This window comes from Pundamilia nyererei, unplaced genomic scaffold, assembly GCF_000239375.1.
Source record: "Pundamilia nyererei isolate P.nyererei 1_Seehausen unplaced genomic scaffold, PunNye1.0 scaffold00056, whole genome shotgun sequence".
NCBI lineage: Eukaryota > Metazoa > Chordata > Actinopteri > Cichliformes > Cichlidae > Pundamilia > Pundamilia nyererei.
The window spans coordinates 1,008,579-1,012,468 of record NW_005187457.1 but is presented as its reverse complement, the minus strand read 5'-3'; the positions used below and the strand labels follow the sequence as shown (position 1 = coordinate 1,012,468).

The following is a 3,890-nucleotide window of genomic DNA, read 5'->3' as shown; positions in this document are numbered from 1 at the left end:
GAATCCAGTTCCATTGCTTGACTGTCTAGTAATTTTGGAAGAATTACGTTGTCAAGAAACAGATCAATTTCATTAAATTCATTTTTTACCTCAGACATCTACACAGAATATCCCTTAATGACAAAGCGAAAAAAGTTTGTTTGAAATTCTTGCAAATTTATTTAAAAAACACACAAACAAGCAAAAGGGAAAATATGTACTTGAGTATTCTGTTAGTACTGTATTAATATAGGGTCCTCTAAAAAAATTTAAATTATCTCCATTTATGGAGCTATTAAAATTTGCTCTTTGTCATCTCTGTTTGGGTCCTTTGCTGAACAAATTTTAAGCCAACAAGTACAGCTAAACAATGAACTACAGCTAAACAATGAATGTATGTTGTCAACCTCTGACCTGGGATGTTCTCTGGGAAGCATGTGCAGTTTACAACTGTCATACATACATTATAAACGCATGCACACAAAAACAAACACATATTTTATACATACATAAATGTATATTTATCCATATGTTTGTATAATGAAATATAAACACAGTGAGTAGCACAACAGTTTATTGCTGTTACAATCCAACATATCATCTTGGTTTCTCTCTTAAACTAATTCGAAATCTTAAAATCTTTTGATTTTAAGAGTAGTAAATGCAGTATCTAACATTAAAATTAAAAAAATGATATTCATTCTACATTTAAATTTAAGATTTTAAACTATGACTAAAATGAAACTACAGGTTTGCAAAGAAAAGGTTTGTAGCTGGAAGAAAAAAGGCAGCAGTGTGACCATTGCACCACCTTGCCACCCATCATTTTAATAGAATGAGTTCAAATATTCAAATCTCAGTTGTCATATAACTTTTTTTAAAGGCAGATTCAATACACGAATTACCACTTTCGATGATGATCTATGACAGAATCAATCCAGTCTCGTTTGTCAGGTATCTTAATGTAACTGTAGAGCTTGAGGCCATCTAGCATTGAGTTACTACTGGCGGACACCACCCCGTATGCCTTTCCATTTTCACAGACTAATGGGCCACCAGAGTCTCCCTGGAAATACAAGAATAGTATGTAGTTATTGCAGCACTATCATTATCATTACTGACCAAACTTTTTTAAGGTATAAAAGCTACTTACCGTGGATGGTCCAGTGGCACCCTCAGAGCAGTACTTATTTTCCTTAGCACAAATCTCATTCTCAGTCAGGGTTACATTGACTTCCAGGAGCACATCAGAGTCTTTACCGTTTCCCGTGTTTCCCCAACCAGGAACTACACACGATTTTGGCGCAAATCCATCATCACGGTCTGCAAGATCAATAGGTTTCACATTCTCGTTGAACACTGCTTTGGTGCTCAACTTCAGGAGCAAGGAGAGACAAAAATATTTGTTAAAATATTACAATATTACATATTTCTGACCCTTCCTTTTAATGCTGTTTGTTTTAGTTGAACATTATCTAAAGGTAATAACAAACAATAATAAGAAATTAAATTTGACTTGGAAGAAATAATAAAAATTTGACAACAAACCCCCCAAAATACTGTTGTTTCTTTTACCTTAAGAAGCATTATATCGTTGCTGTAAGAAACTGGATTATAGTCTTTGTGTGGAAATGCATTGGTCTCAGGCACCGACACATGTTGTACTCCATTATGGTTGTGGTAATCATGAAGTCCCAAAAAGACTTTGTAGGACCTAAAATGAAATAAGTGCAATCACTTTTTGACAGTGTAAAAGAGAAGAGTGCTGGTCTGATGCTAACCAAATAAAAAAAAATAAAAAAATGTTATGAGTACATTCATGAAACCGCCATGAAAGCTTTTATCCCAGTCCGTGAGTTTATGAGTAACATAAACCCAGCTTACTGCGATAACAAAATATACTGGACACTTAATTCTTTCTATGTGAAAATAAACTATGTTAAACTTACTTTGCATGGCAGTGGGCAGCAGTCAGCACAAAGTCCTCATTAACGAGGAAGCCATCACAGTGTTTGTTATGACCACCTAAGTTGTGCAGCTCCAAAAGCACCATATATGGTTTGCTATGTGGCACAACTTCACGGCCACCAATGATTTCTCCTGTATAAACTAGAAAGAAAAAAAGTTATCAGATTCTGTATATCAAAATCTTTATCATGCAGTGTTTCAGTTCTGACTTTGGATATAAGTATGCACTAAGTAAACATACTTACCCTGATCTTGAAGAATCAACACGAATATAAGTACTACCAGGTTACAGTGGGTAAACATGGTAAGATCAAAGTCAGGGTGAGCTAATAAAGAGCAGTGGGACACTACACTGAATGATTCAATCTTTAAATGCTTTCTTATCACAGAAAGAGAAGGAGGAGTTTGTGTCATTTGCATATGTGAATGATGTGGCTGTATTCATAAACCATATTCACACAAGATCTCTCACCTCCAGAGCCTGATAGGTCATATTTTTATCTGGTATTATAGCTGGCTGTTGTACAGTCTTACCTTACAATATAAAGCACCTTGAGGCATCTGTTTTTGTAATTATGATTTTTGCTGTAATTGACGCTATATAAATAAGACTGAATTGAATTCAATTGAATTCAGTTTAATTGAAAACAGTATTAGTGACCAGCACTTCCTAGAACAATCCATTTCACTGGAGGAATGGCTAAAAAACTATCAATGGGCAGGTGAACAACAAACAAGTCCACTAGAGGCCTGTGTTTTCAACATACCCAGAGTATCTTTCCATGATCACTTACCGTAATACTGGCAATCAGCATAGGTAGTTACACAAAGTTAACCCTAGGTTTCCTCTGCATGAAAAGAGTGGCATTGGCAGCAACTCACAGAAGTTTTCTTGACTTTTCAAAGGAAGATTAAATTGTGCTATGGAAAAAGATATGAATAGATTAAACAAGCAATAGAAAATGAAAGCATCACAGCAGTGAGTGTAAAAGGAACTGCACAGTAGTGTTAAAAGTGTGCATATTGAGTGCTTTTGTCATTATTAATGTAATGGTAATATCTCTGTTCTATTCCTAAAGTTTAGAAAAATGGAAAAAGGTAAAAATGCAGATTCGCTGCATTAACAGACTTACCAAAATTACAGCTCTATCATTAAGACAAGGGAAAATCAGATGGATTATTTTTAAACATTTTGTTAACTAATTGCTAAAAATTTAAATGGGTGTGTACTATATAACGGCATCTATACGTCCAGAATTGCTGTGCGTTGCTGATATCTATATCACTAAAGCACTTCTGGATGGATGCAAACTGCATTTCGTTGCCCTGTACCTGTGCATGTGCAATGACAATAAAGTTGAATTCTGAATTCTATTCTATACAACCCCCAATTTCCAAAAATATCAATGATTACATGAAAAGCTGTGTGAAAAGGACAAAGCTGAAAATCAGTAGTGACCGACTGTGATCTCAGGTGGCAAAGCATTAAGATCAGGCATAATTCTGTTGTGGAAATCATATTGTGGAATACTTCAAGAAATCAGAAGAAAACACTGTTCATAGACAGAAAAAGAGATGCAATTTTTAAATCCAAGTTCCCACAGTTTTGGGGTTTGTTTGTCTTTTCCTGTTAATGAGTCAGTTGAAGTTCACTTTTTTTCTCAGTCTTGCGTATTTCTCTGTCTTAGTTACACATATTGAAATGTTCTTCTGTAATCTTTTATTTTTTTTGCAGTTATCAGGAAGCATAGATTACTATCACTTTTTCCGCTGACTTCTCTACTCAACATTGCTCAATGTTTATGGCTTGCTTTACAGCCACAAAGACCTCACTAGACATATGATTTTCCACCCACACATGCAGGGCCTTGGATTAGGGGTAAGTCACCAGGGTGCAGAGGAGGCTACCCCCCCCCCTGTCCCCTTCTGGCTGCCTCTGCCTC

At 35.6% G+C, this 3,890-nt stretch overlaps 1 protein-coding gene across 1 annotated transcript; it reads right to left on the bottom strand.

Moving 5' to 3' along the window:
• Nucleotides 1-721: 721 nt before the first annotated feature.
• Nucleotides 722-2,282, bottom strand: LOC102212064 (granzyme B-like). The gene is made up of 5 exons (XM_005734013.1): nt 2,193-2,282; nt 1,929-2,088; nt 1,555-1,693; nt 1,133-1,354; nt 722-1,045 (listed from the first exon to the last, which is right to left on the bottom strand). The coding sequence occupies exons 1-5, from the start codon at nt 2,248-2,250 to the stop codon at nt 881-883; spliced, it is 744 nt and encodes a 247-aa protein (XP_005734070.1). The 5' UTR covers nt 2,251-2,282; the 3' UTR covers nt 722-880.
• Nucleotides 2,283-3,890: the final 1,608 nt, after the last annotated feature.